Source organism: Macaca nemestrina, chromosome 3 (assembly GCF_043159975.1).
Source record: "Macaca nemestrina isolate mMacNem1 chromosome 3, mMacNem.hap1, whole genome shotgun sequence".
Classification (NCBI taxonomy): Eukaryota; Metazoa; Chordata; class Mammalia; order Primates; family Cercopithecidae; genus Macaca; species Macaca nemestrina.
The window spans coordinates 135,709,658-135,727,174 of NC_092127.1; the positions used below are offsets into that span (position 1 = coordinate 135,709,658).

The window sequence follows — 17,517 nt, forward strand, 5'->3', positions numbered from 1 at the left end:
CACTGCCTGTAGTGGCAATCTCCAAACTGTATTCCTTGGGAACACTTGCTCTTTGTGTTACAATGAAAAAAACAAAGAGATTCAGCTATCTAATAAATTTGGAAAAACCTAGCTTAAGAAAAAGAAATACGTTTCTTTGTTATTTATTCATTATTTATTTATTTATTTATTTATTTATTTATTTATTTATTTATTTTTAGAGACAGAGTCTTGCTCTGTTGTTCAGGCTAGAATGCAGAGGCACCATCGTAACTCACTGTAGGCTCAAACTCATGGGCTCAAGCGATCCTCCCACCCCAACCTCCTGAACAGTTGGGACTACTGGCATGAGCCACCATGCCCAATTAAAAAAAAAAAAGTTTCTTCAAATTAGAACTTTACAGAACATTATATATGCTGATAAAATACCAATAAAAGGAACATTGCCTAAATCTGTTTTATTTTATCTTGTGAGTACTTCATAGAACACGCTTTTGGTAATGAGAATCTTTTTTACTTACGCAAACAAGGTGGATTTCTTAATTTGAGAATATTCATTAGTGATTCAATCTCTATACATTATTGAGAAAAACAAAAATAATCAAAATTATATTTTATGTGAAAAGCTTAAATACTGGCCGGGCACGGTGGCTCATGTCTGTAATCACAGCACTTTGGGAGGCCAAGGCGGGCGGATCACGGGATCAGGAGTTCGAGACCAGCCTGGCCAATATGGTGATACCCCGTCTCTACTAAAAATACGAAAATTAGCCGGGCGTGGTGGCACGTGCCTGTAGTCCTAGCTACTTGGGAGGCTGAGGCAGAAGAATCACTTGAACCCAGGAGGTGGAGGATGCAGTGAGCTGAGATCGTGTCACTGCACTTTAGCCTGGGTGACAGAGCAAGACTCTGTCTCAAAAAAAAAAAGCTTAAATATTAAAGCACATTTAAATTAAAATGGTATAAATAATAAAGGAGTCTGAAGCTTAAAAAATCAAGACTGTTACCTGCAGATTCAACAGAACTGCAGTTGAATTCCAAATAAGCCTATTATGTAAGATAAAAGAGAAAGACCTATAGCATTCCTGTTGACAATAAAATCACTCCAGAAAAAAAGCTATAACCTAAAATTCAAAAATGAACTAAAAGAAAGAAAACAATATGAAGGAACAGCATAATTCAGAATTAGTAAAACGGAAACAATATGACAAAACTCAGGAAAGTGTTAGAAGTAAAAGAATATTTCAGCTAAATGCCAAATAAAACCACAGATTCTGCAATTATACATGCAGTAGAAAACAGACAAAAACTACAAGGAATACACAGACTTGTAAACACAAAGATAAATAACAAAAGCTTGTTTTTTAAAAAACTACGTATTGAAAGGCCACACTTAAACCTCTACGAAAAATCAACCCAGAACAACTAACACCAAGACATAGTCAGGGCAGGCAGGCAGGAAGGAAAGAAAGATAAACAAATGAATCCTGCTTTCTCCTAGATTCATCCCTGGGAGCCTACCCTAACCTCTGTGTTCACTCTGGTTTGCCTTTCATTTCCTGTATCCTTCTAGAACCAAAGTAGAGCAAAATTAACAACAACTTTCCACATTGTTTTGTTTTTTACGAAATGGTCTCACTATGGTGCCCACACTGGAGTACAATGGCTATTCACAGGCACAATCACAGTGCACTGCAGCCTCAAACTCCTGGCCTCAAGCCATCCTCCCACCTCAGCCTCCTACACATTCTATTTTAATAAACAGAATTAGTAGGCTTGCCTGCTGACCTGCGCCATTTAAGAAGTTTACTCTCTGCACAGATTGTGCCACCCTTCTAGTCATAGTTTTTATCAGATGACTCTGTTTTCTGCTCCCTCTCTGCACAACTATTGGATTAAGGATAGGCACCCATCCAAGAATGATCCATTTTAGGCTAGTCAGTAACATGGCCTGACTTGAACATATAAGCTGAGCCAATCACATTCCTCATCAAAGAATGGGGAATTAAAGGGTTAACTGGTTTAATTAATTATGAAGTTGAACCATTGATGTGCATATACAAGATAAGATTATGAAGAAGTTTAGGTGTAAAGAGAGCAGAATGCAAGAAACTGACAAGAAACAGACCATGAGTGAGAGACCACAAATCCTCTGAGAGAGAGAGAGAATAGCTATCCCTAAGTCCTGGACAGTCTGGAAAATGGTTCTGCATAGCCTTATATAAACATAGCTTTCCCTGAAATTCCCGGGATGGGCCTATATTCCTTTCCATGAAAAGAACCTAACTAAAATAATTTTCACATCTCTAATTACTATAATTACTTCAATTAGACAAAAAAGCAAAATTTAATTCAGAGCCATGTTATTTAAAAACATCAGCTTATATATTAGAGAAATAGGTTTCAGAGGATGCGGCAGATCTAGGTTTTGTGGGGCCTTAAGCTTACACGATTTTGGGAACCTTTTTTAGAAGAATGCAAAATTGCAAATAAAAAAATCACGTACAGCACTTGGAAGTAGCCCATAAAATGAGGTGGCCTAAGGATTTAAGTTTCATTGACATCGTGGTAAATTCACCACAGTTTAGAAATGATAACAGAGTCCTGAGTTAAACTTGAAAGAGCAATGTGATTTACAAATTCAAAAAGTGGGGCCACTGGGTGTGGTGGCTTACACCTGTAATCCCAACACTTTGGGAGGCCCAGGAGGGCAGATCACTTGAGGCGAGGAGTTTGAGATCAGCCTGGGCAACATGGTAAAACGCCATCTCTACAAAAAAAAATTTAAAAATTAGCCAAGCATGGTGGTGCACACCTGTAGTCCCAGCTACTCGAGAAGCTGAGGCAGGAAGATTGCTTGGGCCTAGGAGGTGGAGGTTACAGTGAGCCAAGATTGTGCCACTGCACTCCAGCCTGGGCAACAGAGAGATACCTTGTCTTAAAAAAAAAAAAAAAAAAGGCAGGCCAAGGTGTTGGCTCATATCTGTAATCTCAGCATCTCTGCATTTTGGGAGGCAAAAGTGGATCTCTGGAGACCAGGAGTTCAAGACCAGTCTGGGCAACATGGTAAGACCTCATCTTACAAAAAATAAAAACATAAAAATAAAATAAAAACATTAGCTGGGTGCTATGGCAAGTGCCCGTAGTCCCAGCTACTTGGGAGGCTGAGGCGAGAGGACTCCTTGAGCCTAGGAGTTTGAGGCTGCAGTGAGCTACGGTCACACACTGCTGCATTCCAGCCTGGGTGACAGAGAGAGACTTCGTGAGAAGAAGAGGAGAGGAGAGAGGAGAGAACAAAAAGTGCTTCTACAGTAAAATTACATGAAAAGAAAAGAAAGGAGAAGAACAAAAAGTGCTCCTACAGTAAAATTACACTGCACATTTCTCACAGTTTAGTTCAGTGTTTATTAAACATACCCTGAATTTAATCAGGAAGAAATAGTAGGAAATAAAAATAAAAGGCATTCTAGCAAACAACTAGCCTGTAGTCTTCATAAAATGAATCTTTCTTTGAAAGTTAAAGAAAGGCTCAGAGAATAGTTCTAGATTGAGACTAAAGAAATATGGGAATTAAATGTAACTTGCAATACTAATTGGAATCTTGGATGATAGAAAATAATAAAGTTATTGAGATAACTGATGAAATGTAAATATGGACCATATATTAGATAATAATATTATAAAATGTAAAGTTTGCTGAATTTAAACACTGCATCATAGTTGTCGAAGGGAACATTCTTATATTTAGGAAACTAAGTTATTTAAGGGCAAAAGGGCTTGACGTCTACAACTAACTCTAAAATAGTTCAGGAATAAAATAATATTACACACAGAGGAATATATGATGAGGAAAGGAAGTAATGTAGTTTAATTGGGAAAAATATACAAGGGATCCTTGTGGTATTCTTGAAAGTTTAAAATTATTAATTACAAAACCTGAGAGACATAACCAAATGCAATATGTGAGCCTTGAGTGGTGGTTCCTGGTTCAAGAAAGAAACATCTATAAAAAATGTTTTGGAATAATTGAAGATATCTGAATATGCACTGATTAATTCTTACTGAATTCATGTTAACCTATTAGGTATTTGATAATGGTATTATGGTTGCATAAGAAAATATCCTTATTCTCAAGTGATGCATGTTTTTAGGTCTGAAGTGTCTTATCTGCACCTTATTTACAAATGGTTCAGCAAAACAGCAGAGAGAGAAAATAAATGTAACAAAATAATTGGGAAATTTAGGTGAAGGAAATATGGATATTCCTTGTACTATTCTTTACCTTTTCTAGGGGTCTGAAATTTTTTATAACAAAATAGTTACTGGAATGTGGCAATAATAAAAGCAATTGTAATGCCCTCAACGATACTCTGTATCTACATTATAGCACTATATTCAAAAGCATGTATTAAAAAACCTAACCTGGGTGATGCGGTAGTACACGCCTGTAATTCCAGCACTTTGGGAGCTGTGCAAGGATAATTAATATTCTATATGACTGCCACTATTTGACAAACCCAAGAAAAACTATGAATATAGAAATTCACTGCAGGCTACAATTTACCTCATGCTTTAACGGGCAATGTACTTTGACACATATCTCTAAAATAATTACAACTTTTTACTCTTTCATTAAGTTAATTAGGTTAACTTTCACCTATTCTAGTATTGCTAGTTAGAAGAAATCTGATAGTCAAAACAAAACAAAACAAAACAAAATGGAGTCTTATTATAATTTCCTTAAGAGATGAGCAATTTCACATCTTTACCTCAAAAACAAACATATCCAACCTTACTACAGAATTCTCTTAATTTGAGTTGAATTCCCTCTAGCTGACTGATCTTCATTAGTTTGAAAATCTAGGCGCGGTGGCTCACGCCTGTAATGCCAGCACTTTGGGAGGCTGAGGTGGGCAGATCACGAGGTCAGGAGTTCAAGACCAGTCTGGCCAACATAGTGAAACCCTGTCTCTACTAAAAATACAAAAATTAGCCAGGTGTGGTAGCACACGCCTGTAGTCCCATTTACTTGGGAGGCTGAGGCGAGAGAATCACTTGAGCCATTGTACTCCAGCCTGGGTGACAGAGCGAGACTCTATCTCAAATAAAAAAAAAAAAGAAAAGAAAATCTAATCCCTGCTTCAAAAGTCTGCCTGTAGTTAAAAAACACATGTGATAATGTGAAATCAGTTGTGTTGTTAATGCAGATGAGATTGAGATTGTTTTTCTCTTTTTTTTTTGAGACGGAGTCTTCCTCTGTTGCCCAGGCTGGAGTGCAGTGGCATGATCTTGGCTCATTGCAACCTCCGCTTCCTGGGTTCAAGCGATTCTCCTGCCTCAGCCTCCCAAGTAGCTGGGATCACAGGTACACACCACAATGCCTGGCTAATTTTTGTATTTTTAGTAGAGGCAGGGTTTTGCCATGCAGGCCAAGCTGGTCTCAAACTCCTGACCTCAGGTGATCCACCCGCCTCGGCCTACCAAAGTGCTAGGATTACAGGTGTATGCCACTGTGCCCAGCCTAGATGAGATTTAAAGGTGGAATAAAAGGATGTAATTTTCACTTAAGGGTAGAAATCTTTCTCTTTGGTAGCTGTATTCTCAAAACCAAAAGTAAACATAAATTAATAAGAGGTATAAGGATTAATTTTTTTCCCTCAGAAAATGATCCCTCAGGACAGGCGTGGTGGTTCACACCTGTAATTCCAGCACTTTGGAAGGCAGAAGGATTGCTTCAGCCCAAACGTTTGATGAAACCAGCCAGGGCAACACAGTGAGGCCCTGTCTCTAATAAACATGAAAAATAATAAAAATCCCTCTTAGAACAACTTCAGTATTTTAGGTTTGATAGAACCTAGGTTGATTCCAATCATTTAAATACCTAGAAATTTTTTTGAAATTCCAGACTTCCAAGAGTACAAATTACATTTTTATGGTATTAAAATTATGATGAAGTTTGAAACCTGCTGTTTTTAAGAAAACATATGCAGATTCTTATGGAATTACAGTGTATAAAACTTACCATTTGATGCTGATGAACACGGAGTCAACAAACTAAGCGGGGAAAAATGTTGTCTGTTAAAGTTAGCAGCTGCGGGTGCTCCTCCAAGGGGTGCCCCAGGTCCGTACATCTGACCTCCTGAAAGGTTTGAAGCAAAGTTTCCCAAATGTGTTGAAGAAGGTGTTACAGAACCATATGGCGGGTCCATATTGACAATACCTATAATGTAGAAGGTCATCATAATTTATAATAGTTACCCCTGCAAGAAATAGACACATCTTAAAATTCTAAAAGGCCCTAAATACATTCAAAACTATTTTAGATAATTAAGAAAATACACCTGTAATCCCAGCACTTGGGAGGCCAAGGTAGGAGGACTGCTTAAGGCCAGGCGTTCAAGACTGGTCTGGGCAACATGTCAATCAAAACATCACCTCAAAAAAAAAAAAGAAAAAAAGTTCCTGGCTGGTTGTGGTGGTTCATGCCTGTAATCTCAACACTTTGGGAGGCCAAAGTGAGAGGACTGTTTGAGCCCAGAGTTCAAGACCAGGATGGGCAACATTATGAGACTGTCTGTACAAAAAATTAAAAAAAAAAAAAATTAGTCAAGTTTGGTGGTGCATGTTTGTAGTTCCAGTTACTTGGGAGGCTGAGGTGGGAGGATTGCTTGAGCCCAAGAGGTTAAGGCTGCACCCTGAGTGACAGAGTGAGACCCTGTCTCACACACACAAAAAACTAAAACTATGTAGATAATTATAAAAGAAACAATGATCACATTATACTCTAAAATTCAAATTATAATTTACTGGGAACAAATTTAATTCTTGATTGTAGTACTTTCAGCACTAGTGGGCATTAATGTTTTAGTTAAAAAGGATCAATTAGTTTTCCTTCACATGGGCTTTTTGTCAAAGTGGACTTTTGTTGCCTTTATGGATCGCAAAATTAATGCAAACTTATTTTAAAAACCCGAAACCAAAAACCATATATTAAACAGAAAGTGAAACTTCCAGATGTTCCTATTTCAAAAATGAATGTATGTGTATTTGTGAGAGAGAAAAAGAGGAGCAAGAATAAATGTTTATCTTTAGGGATCTTTAGATAACTTTTTTAAAAAAAATGTTTATTTTTAGGGATAAAGATAAAACATTTACTCTTCCTCCTCTTTTTCTCTCTTACAGATACACATTTGTTTTTGAAATATGTTTATTAAAAAAGTATTACAAATGTTTACACACTAAACTATTTACACAAGTAACCTACCTGATTTTAGTCTAATGGGTTAAAACTACAGAAAAAAAGAAAGAAAATAATTGTCAATGATTTTTTTTTTTTTTTTTTTTTTTAACTTAGAAGACAGCTTTCTCTGTTGCTCAGGGTGGAATGCAGTGGCGTGATCATAGCTCACAGTAGCCTCAAACTCTTGGGCTCAAGCAACCCTCTTGCCTCAGCCTCCTATCTGGGACTACAGGTGTGCGTCATTACACCTAGCTGTATTTTTGTTTTACCTTTTATTAGCTTTTATAGAATACATGTCAATATTGGATTTTATGCTTGATCTTGGGAGGCAAAGGTTGCAATGAGCCTAGATTGTGCCACTGCACTCCAGCCTGGGCGTGAGAGTGAGACTCCATCTCAAAAAATGAATGAATCAATCAATCAATCAATAAAAATATATAATATATATATATTTTTTATATATATATATATAATATATATATGATTTTAAATAGGTTTAAGGACCAAAGAGTTGTATAAAACTACAGGGCAAAAACGATAGGTTTAAGGACCAAAGAGTTGTATAAAACTACAGGGCAAAAACGGGCTGCAGATACAATTCTACAATGAAGAGATCTGATAATTATTACATATTAACCACATGGCCATGCTTTCCACAGCCAATACTGGAACAATTTGTCATTTTTTCTTTGTTTTAAGGAGACAGGAGATTGCTCTGTTGCCCTTGGCTCACCACAGCCTCCATCTACTGGGCTCAAGTGATCCTCCTGCCTCAGCCTCCCAAGTAGCTGGGATTACAGGTACATGCCACCACACTCAGCTTTTTAATTTATTTTTGTTGAGACAAGGTCTCACTATGCTGCCCAGGCTGGTCTTAAACTTCTGGCCTCAAATGAGCCTCTTGCCTCAGTCTCCCAAAGTGTTGGGATTAGAAGTGTGAGCCACCACATCCAGCTAATCTGTCATTGATAAAATGCAGTGTGAGGTTCAAAACATCACCTATATGATGCTCCTTGCTGAAATGTTCGATCTGAATCTAATCACGGATTGACATAATCACTGAATTAAACTTGCCAAAGAAGTCAATGTCAAGAATTGCAGAGGAAGGCAGTAGAATGCTTTAGATGGAGGGAGACCAAAGACACATAACAGCCAAAAGTAATGTGTGAATCTTGACTAAGTCTTGGATCAAATGGCAAGGAAAAGAGACACACGCAGGCAGAAATAATATATTTGGAAAAATGGCATTTTATGTTGGGTGTTATCAAATTCATTCTCATTTTATTGGGTGTAGTAATAGTGGCAGAGCTGTGAAGGCAAACATTGTGAAGACACATATCAAAGTATTTAGGGGTAAAGTATCATGTTTGGAAGTTATCTTCTCATGATTTGACAAAAGATGGAGAAGAAAAGAAAATAGAGATAGGATAGAAAAGGGGAAAAGAAGGAAAGAAGGATGAAGAAGGGGAGAGATAGGTAAGACAAGACAAGAGAGGGGGTAGAAAGAAAAGGAAGCAGCAAAAGAGAGGAAAAAAAGAGGAGGGAGGAAGGAAAATGGGAGAGGGAGGGATGGGGGAGTGAGGGAGACAGTTTGAAAAGATGTTAACAAGCGGAGAATATATTAATAAATGTGGAAATACACAAGTATTTACTATGCTGTTTATTCTGTCCTTACATCCTTATGTGACGTAAAAAACTTTTCAAAATACAAACTATAAAAACAGATCTGAGTCTAAAATACAAATGATCAAATTATTTACATAAGAAAAGTTAAACAAAGCAAGAAAAATGTGGAACACAAAATGAATTAGGAAGAAGAAGAGAGAAGTGAAAATTAGGATCTGAAAGAGGTTTAGGAGAAAATCAAAGGACATACTTCATATGTAATAAAAGGAGTATCTTTAACTCAAAATGACCTGAATTAGGTAATTGATTTGTAAGTTAAACTTCAATGCTAATTTTGGCTCTAATCAACTATATACTCCCCCAAAACCTCACCTTTCTTACAGAGGTCTTTCTTCTATACCTTTTCAAACAATAGGAATTTATTTTTTTGTTCTCTAAATCTCAATTTTAACCTTTCTGAACTCCACATCTAGATTTTTGGAAAGGTAAAGTATTAAATTCCAATTACTATAAAAATCAAACTTAAAAGCATTTCCTATGCACTGGCACACAATGATCTAAAATCTAATTATATTGATTCTATTGTTTTAATATAAAAGAAATTAATTTTCATAGTACACATAAATATTTCAGTTGACTTCCAGCAAAGAAATATTTACTGACCATGTTCATTAAATTTTATTTACATGTTACAGAAATAGGTAAAAATAACATTGAGTTCCCATTAAACTTGGAAATTTTTGTCCCAGAATGTCATATTTCCAATAACACAGATAAGGGGTTGGCAACCAAGAGCCAAATACCAAATATTTTAGGCTTTGCAGGTCACATGGTCTCTGTCCCCACTACTCAATTCTGTCGTTGTAGCATAAAAGTATCCTTATACAATATGCAAATGAATGGGCATTGCTGTGTTTCAGGAAAGCTTTCTCTACAAACACTGAAATTAAAATTTCATATTTTGTGTTGCATGTTTAATCTTTTTAATTTCTTTTTTTTTGAGACAGGGTCTCCACCCAGGCTGGAGTGCAGAGGTGCGATCTCAGCTCACTGTAACCTCTGCCTCTAGGGCTCAAGTCATCCATCCACCTCAGCCCTCCAAGTAGCTGGGACTACAGGTGTGCACCACCATGCCCAGCTAATTTTTGTATTTTTGTAGAGATGGGGTCTTCCCTTAAGCCCAGGCTGGTCTGGAACTCCTGGGCTTAAGCAATCGACCCACCTCAGCCTCCCAAAGTGCTGGGATTACAGGTGCAAGCTACCGTGCCAAGCCTATTCTTAAAAAAAATTTTTTTTTAAACATTTAAGAAATGTAAAAACAGGCAACAGGCCAAATTTGGCCCATAGACCATAGTGTGTCCATCTCTTACACGGACTGTCTTTAATTACTTGAAATGCTTATATTAAAACCCAATATTATTGCTTTTAATGGAAACTGGCATCCTGGATTAGATCCTATAATAGAAAAAGGATATTACTTGAAAAACTTGTGAAATCTGCCTAAAATCTGTAGTTTAGTTAGTAGTACTATAACAATACTAACTTTTTTAGTTTTGAAATGTATCATGGTTATATGTAAGATGGTCACATGAAGGGAAGCTGAGGAATTATAAAACTCTTCTACAAATCTAAAAATATTTCAAAGTAAAAAGTTTTTTTAAAAAAAGCAATAGCTTACAATCAGGAGATCTTTATATCTTCTACAAATATGAGTGTTGTCCCAATAGAAATTTCGATAATAGAAATGTTCTAGATCTTTGCTGTCCAATATGGTAGCTACTAGCCACAAGTGTTTTTTAAGCGGTTGAAATATGGGTAGCCTAAGAAGCTAACTTTTTATTTTTAAAATTTTCATTAATTTAAATTTTAAAAGTACACATGGTTATTGGCTACCATATGAGACTGTGTAGCTCTATTTTAAAAATTATTTTAGAAACAAAAAAGATAATGCGAAATAAAACCCAATTTTTAAAATCTGTTATTTTGTATTTGTAATAAACGCAAACTTTTGGTGACAGTACTTTATTAAATTAAAACATAAGAGACTTCTGAGAGAGAAAAACACACCGAGGCCAGGTGCTGTGGCTCACGCCTGTAATCCCAGCACTTTGGGAGGCTGAGGTGGGTGGATCACCCGAGGTTGGGAGTTTGAGACCAGCTTGGCCAACATGGTGAAACCCCGTCTCCAGTAAAAATACAAAAATTAGCCAGGCGTGGTGGTGCATGTCTGTAATCCCAGCTACTTGGGAGGCTGCAGCAGGAGAATCACCTGAATCCGGGAGGCAGAGGTTGCGAGGAGCTGAGATCACGCCACTGCACTCCGGCCTGAGTGACAGAGTGAGACTCTGTCTCAAAAACAAACAAAAAACCCGCTGCCTGATCAGAAGGCTTATTTATGGAAAATTAAATAAAAACCTATTGCAGCTTTTTAAAAGATTTTTAAAAATAACACCATACTAAACACAAACAACAGCATCTGGGTCAATTAAAGCCAACAATCTTTGTCTATGTCGCCCAGAGAGTAAAAACATTAGAAAATGACCAAGAATTTTCACATCACTTGTGCACATGAACAGCTGCAGAATATCAGAAAATATAAACTCACCTGAGGGACTTGGAGCAGGTCTCTGTAATGGTGGTCTAAAACCTGGAGCTTTGGAAGTATCAGACTGATGTAAAGGATCTGAATTTGGCAAATATGAGGATTTTCCTGATAGCATAGATTCTGGTGTTGACTGAGATGAAACAACAGATCCTCCCCAGAAGGCATGAGCAGAAGTAGGGCTGTTTTCAAACAATGTGCTAAAGGGCCCAAATGGTAAGGGGGCACTGAAATTGGGAGCAATAGGCTTATTTGCTGGATGTACTGAATTCTGACAAGCACTTTGTGTACTTAAGGTCGAAGGTAGCTGGACAGAAGAGGGAACACTGTGAGGTCTTTTAATGTGATTGACACTGAGGACTGCAACAGATGAATTTTGCACTGAAGCTGAATTCTTGTGAGGGGCAGTTGTGCCATGAGGGGGTGGTCTAATAGCAGGGGTTTCCATTTTAGGAGTAGGCTGCGGGCATCCCATTTGTGTCTGAGGCATAGGGTAAGTCACTGGGGCAGTAGAAGGCACCGCCACTGGAGCAGAACTTGTTGCTAAAGGGGGAACAGTCATTCTAACTTCCGGGGGAGGAACCTGAGACTGCTGAAGAGGTGGTCTTGGTTCCTGAGAAACAGATCCCGGAGGTTGCTGCTGATTAGAATGAGCTGATGAACTCCCAGAAGAACTGCTGCTGTTTGGAGGTCTAGTGTTTGTTGTTTCTACTACTGGTGGACTACCTGCTTCCTGTTCGGAGGAAGATGCCACTTTATTTGGAGATGCTGATCCACAATCCAAAGGGCTGTTTCTAGAAACCCCTCCTGGCTGGGCTGGTGGTGATGGGGAAGATGGGGATGATACTGGATAGTGTTCTTTGGCAGTAGGCATAGGATATGTGGCATTTGTGGGTGCAGTGCTGTTGTTGCTTGCCGTGGTTGTGACTGTTGTTGTGGTGGCATTGGATGTCTTCACAACTGTGACAAAAAGCTGCCTTCGGACAGAAGGTGAACTTGGACTGCCATTTGTAGATGTACCAGGCACCGTTGAAGCTGATGAACTGGTTGTAGTTGTTGGGCTTGAAGTTAAAGAACCTGCTGAATTCACCTGAGAACCACTGCTATTCTGATTGCTATGGCGAGGCACCATGTGAGGCTTAGGCGAGTTAGTAGCTCTGGCAGGGCTCAAAGGCCTGACAGGAAAAGGACCCCAAGTGGATTGAGCTGGTGGAAAAGTACCTCCAAAGTGGGTCATGGGCAACCTTGGTGGACGGATCTGCTGGAAAGTCTGAGCAGCAAGCAAAGCATGTGCAAACTGTGGAGGAGGATATGCTAATGGAAGAGAAACTGGAAAACCAGGCCTCACATTATTCACTGGGTTCTTAATGGTTTTGTGAGTGGATGCAGAAGAAATTGCAGGCACAGTGAGTGCTGTGGCAGTTTGAGATGTTGATGACAGAGCTACAGTTGTCATTTTAATTCCCATTAAGGAAGTGTTAGCAGCGGTGGTGGTAGGTGCTGATGACCCTATTTTGGAATTTGCTGAGGAGCTTTTCAAACGATTCTTTGGAATAAGTTCATCAATTTCTTTGTCTGGATCCTTGATCAAAGCATTAATCAATTGAGTTGCTTGTCTTGTCGATTCAGTGCCACCCCTATAAATTGAGAAAAAAAATTAAGTAGAATCATCCCTACTTTTGAGTATGTAAAGCGTTTTTAATAGGTACGTATGTACACGAACACACACACAGTTTTGTGTGTACACACATACACACATACAAAGGACAGATAACAAAAGCTGGGCAGCCATTTTCTTATCATTCTTGAGGCATTCTACAAACAAAGCGATAAACTGTCCTGAATTACTACTTTTATTTTTCAGAGGAATAGTAAATGACTTATTTTTCAAAAATACATTTCACTATTGTTTCCTTAGACTAAGAAACCATTTTCCTACTGTAAAATACACTACAGTTATAAAAACCACTGCACATAAAAGCCTATGTAATCCACAGTGTTACTGAAACATTTAATACTAAAAATATTGAAACAGTTAATCAACACTAAAAATAATACAAGTAAACAAGGAAAATAATAAAACCGAGTAAGAAAACAGTATTTTATATTAAATCTTGGTATCTGGGATGACTCCATCTACTAAAAATTCATTAGTAGTTTTTCTATTAGTAGGATAATTATTGTAACTCCTCTGGGAAGATGTCTTAAAATGAGGCAGGAATCCTGATAGTGCCAACAATAGCCATATAAAACCTTAGTGCTGGATCTTCAGGAAAATATTTTATATTTATGGAAACACAAGGGAGAAATTACCAATAAAGGGTATCTAGTTCCCTCTTTTCTAGATAAGATGGGCTGTGGCTACCCGACTACCCAGGCAAAAACCAGTCAGAAGGAGAGGACAATGAATACAATTGAGATGGCTACTTGCTTTCTTATTTTTGAGGTATGATGTAACTATTAGCCCTTCCATATAATGCAAAGGGGCATCTGCCTCACACAAACAAACTTATATCTGCCATCTAAAAAATATAAAACTCTTTTTCAAAGGAACTTGAATTTACTTTAAAGTAATTAAATATAGCTTCCTACATTCTTATGATTTCTTAGAACATCACTTTTATTTTAAGAATGTTCAGGCACAGACATACTCGATGGGTTATTCAAGATAAGTTGTATTTTCACTTCAGATTCAAATCTGAACTTAAATTCTAAAGACACAATCTCAGAGTTACAAATCTCAAAGGTTATTTGAGAAAGACAAAAACCCACTGCTTAAAATGTTAGAAACGTCCTCCCTGAAAGTCTCAGAACAAATTTTTAAGAATGTCATATAAACAGTTTACGTACAGAAATTATTTATTTAAACCTTTGCTACACATGCATACAAAATTCCTATAAAAGTCTCTAAAACACTTCACAAAAGTGTATTAACTAGGAAAAAAGAAAACTATAAAGTTTATCTTCTCAAACACTAATAACATTCCCATTTTAAAAAGTATACTGTGTAACACAAAGTTCCACTGAAAATTCATATGGCTATATTTCATTAAGCTACAGTGCAATAAAATAAAGGAAGAAAATGTAAGAGACAAAGTTTTGCCTTATAGTGATTATCCGGTCTCCAGTCTTGTCTTTCTGTTTATCGATATCTATGTGTGCACCAGTAAACTCCCGAATAGCGTTGATATTACAGCCTCCTCTTCCAATCACTCTGGATATCACAGTTGATGGAACAGATACTTTCTTTGATCTGTTTAAAAGTTGTATATATAAATTAAGATTAATCATTAACAATAGTTATTGTAATTTTAAAAAGGGGAAAGAGTATTACTAAAATGTTTTTCTATAAATACAGAATATTGTTGAATAATCCTCATCTATTCTAGATGAACAGAGAAAAGGCAATCAGGAGCAACAGACATGTAAGCTTTATTATAGCTTCTCATCTCATTATCAAAGATTGTTTGCTTTGTTGATCATCATTCTTGACTTGTATCTGTTAAGCATGTACTATGTAGACACGTGCTGTGCTAATGCAAATACTAATGGTAAATAAGATAGACATGGATTTCTGCCCACATATATAGACTATGTACACACTAATTACGAAAACACCACCATGTCATGTGTTGCAATAGTGTGCACACACACGCACACACGTATAATATATATACACACATATAGATATCTACATGTATATCTATATGTGTGTATATATATTATATATGTATGTGTATATATATGATGGTTGGGTATCTAATCTAGCCTCAAGAGTCAAGAAAGACTTCTTGTGGGCCCCTTTGGTGCTTTACTCATATGCTTTTTTTTAGTCTCTAATATATATAACTCAAAGAGTGATATTAAAAATTCATGACCGGGCATGGTGGCTCATGCCTGTAAATCCCAGCACTTTGGGAGGCTGAGGCAGGCGGATCACTTGATGTTAGGAGTTCGAGACCAGACTGGCCAACATAGTGAAATCCCGTCTCTACTGAAAAAAATACAAAAATTAGCCAGGCATGGTGGTGTGCGCCTGTAATCCCAGCTACTTAGGAGGCTGAAGCGGGAGAATCACTTGAACCCAGGAGGTGAAGGTTGCCGTGGACTGAGATTGCACCACTGCACTTCATCCTGGGCGACAGAGCAAGGCTCCTTCTCAGGAAAAAAGAAAAAAAAAAAAAATCATTACTTCCCTGTATTCTTCTAGCAGCATTAAAATGACTATCCACAAATACGAAAACTTTCTAAAAATCTTTAATAATGTCCGGAAAAAGAAAATCCTACTAGAATTTAAAAAGCAAAATCTGAGGCTGGGCACGGTGGCTCACTCCTGTAATCCCAGCACTTTGGAAGGCCAAGGCGGGTGGTTCACCTGAGGTCAGGAGTTCAAGATTAGCTTGGCCAACATGGTGAAACCTCATCTCTACTAAAAATACAAAAAATTAGCCAAGCATGGTGGCATGCACCTGTAATCCCAGCAACTCGGGAGGCTGAGGCAGGAAAATCATTTGAATCTGGGAGGCAGAGGTTGCAGCGAGCTGAGATCATGCCATTGCATTCTAGCCTGGGCAACAGGAGTTAAACTCCATCTCAAAAAAAAAAAAGCAATATCCATCTAATACTTGCAAAATTACATTTTAATTTTAAACATTCAGGTCCAGGAAAGGTGGATATCGATTTCCTTTTTTTTTTTTTTTTTGATAGAGTCTCGTTCTGTACCCAGGCTGGAATGTAGTAGTATGATCACAGCTCACTGCAGCCTCAAACTCCTGGGCACAAGCAATCCTCCCACCTTCCCCAAGTAGCTGAGATTACAAGCACAAACCACTTGCCCAGCTAATTTTTAAATTTTGTTTTTAGCAGAGATGGGGTCTTGCTATGTTGCCCAGCTAGTCTCGAACTCTTGGCATCAAGTGATCCTCTTGTCTTGGCCTCCCAAAATGCTGGGATTATAAGCATGAGCCACAGGTGTCGGGCCCAAATTCCTGATAAGCTGATTAAAGAATATTTCTAAAAGAAATACAGTATAAAGTTCTCAATAAAGAGAAACAGTCAAGTATAGTTCAAACAAGTAAATTATTTATTGAGAATGGTTAAGTATTAAAAATTGTCATATTTTCTAAAAGGAAGGGCATGATCCCTGTTCTAAGTTACCTGACAATTACTTTTTCCCTAAGGGGCATGATAATCAGCCAGTGATCATCATTTCCAAATTAGTGAAAAACTTATTTGTATAACACAACATTAAATGCATATACAAAAACCTTATTTTTTTGTACAAAAATCTACAAAATCTATACAAAAATCTCTTATTGTACAGAGAATATTCTGATGATGTGATTTCAATTAATCCAATAGAGTGTATGTGAAGGAGTGAACGAGAGAATGTGTTTATCGTGTGTGAAAAAAGAGACAGAAATAAACATAGTTATGACGGGGGCAAGATTTGGTCCAAAATACGGAGGAAATAAACCAAAAAACTGTATACTGCACTTAGGGATTAACAGTAGTTACTAAGTTTGGTTCACCACAGCTTTTGTTTCAGACAATCAAAAGTTTAAATTTTTATGAAATTTCTGGAAAGTTCTTTAAAATAAGTTATCAAAGAGTTACAAAGGATCACATTTTTTCCAGATTTCAGGTGTCTTACCTCCTTTTAAGTTTCTGGGATATTGTATTCCTACTCTTGGATACATATTATTTTTAAAATCCCAGGCAAAACAAAATATTTTTATTCTGAAACCCTTAAAATGAAATTATCCTATGATTTAAAGACAACAGTTACTATTATTAGATCAACAATTTAAAATCATTACCCACTCATTCATCAAATATTTACAAGTAGCTTTTATAATAATTCTTTGTATTATATAGGGCTTTGAGATAACAAAGGTGAAAAAGACACAATCTTAAACAAATTCCAATACTTTTGAGGGGCCAAATTAACATGTAATTTTTTTTCATCTAAAATATGGCACAGGCTCTTTCTGTTGGTCAAATTTAGCCTTGAACCATCAGTTTGTCTGCAACTTTTAGAAGAGTAGGAAGAATTTAATTACAAGGTAAA

At 37.2% G+C, this 17,517-nt stretch overlaps 1 protein-coding gene across 6 annotated transcripts in view; it reads right to left on the reverse strand.

Moving 5' to 3' along the window:
* LOC105477311 (ankyrin repeat domain 17) overlaps positions 1-17,517 on the reverse strand; it is a 182,959-nt gene that overhangs the window by 3,562 nt on the left and 161,880 nt on the right. For all 6 annotated transcript variants that reach the window (XM_071093500.1, XM_071093499.1, XM_071093496.1 and 3 more), the window contains 3 exons: positions 14,551-14,700; positions 11,451-13,084; positions 6,002-6,199 (listed from right to left, as the gene is read on the reverse strand). In XM_071093500.1, coding sequence (XP_070949601.1) covers positions 6,002-6,199; positions 11,451-13,084; positions 14,551-14,700 — 1,982 coding nt within the window. The remainder of the gene's footprint in view (positions 1-6,001; positions 6,200-11,450; positions 13,085-14,550; positions 14,701-17,517) is intronic.